At 48.4% G+C, this 403-nt stretch overlaps 1 protein-coding gene across 4 annotated transcripts in view; it reads right to left on the minus strand.

Annotated features, from left to right (window-relative positions):
- Positions 1 to 403, minus strand: part of LOC147609099 (putative serine carboxypeptidase-like 30) — a 2,970-nt gene extending 2,567 nt beyond the window's left edge. For all 4 annotated transcript variants that reach the window (XM_086788778.1, XM_086788776.1, XM_086788777.1 and 1 more), the window contains exon 1: positions 1 to 403. This exon is cut by the window's left edge and continues 239 nt beyond it. In XM_086788778.1, the coding sequence (XP_086644904.1) occupies positions 1 to 8 (8 nt within the window). In that variant the 5' untranslated portion in view covers positions 9 to 403.

Raw genomic sequence — 403 nt, forward strand, 5'->3', positions numbered from 1 at the left:
CTACGCATAATTGTCAAGATGGGCGGTACGAAGTAGAATTGAGGGGGGCTGTATCACAGCTGGAGAGAAGAGAGCAGCAACAGGACGAGACGGGGCCGATGAAAGCACAATGCACACATGCAATGCATGAAGGGAAAAGTACCACAAATGTGTGTGTGTGGTGAGAGAGAGAGAGAGAGAGAGAGAGAGAGATCAGGTTCTCGTGCAGTGCACACACCAGATGATGCCCCTCGAGGCCAGTCGATGCCTGTACAGTTTGCTTTTTCCAACGAAAAAAGAAAGAGCATGATTGAGAGGGATCAGAGAGATTTCCGGACACCCAAAAGCTTTGAAAATTCCAAAGGCAAAAAGAAAGGGGGAGGAGGAAGAAGAACAAGTCGACTAGAGTGATCGAGTCGTCAAT

Source organism: Cibotium barometz, chromosome 52 (assembly GCF_041138505.1).
Source record: "Cibotium barometz isolate CiBa-2024 chromosome 52, ASM4113850v1, whole genome shotgun sequence".
In the NCBI taxonomy this organism is placed as follows: Eukaryota; Viridiplantae; Streptophyta; class Polypodiopsida; order Cyatheales; family Cibotiaceae; genus Cibotium; species Cibotium barometz.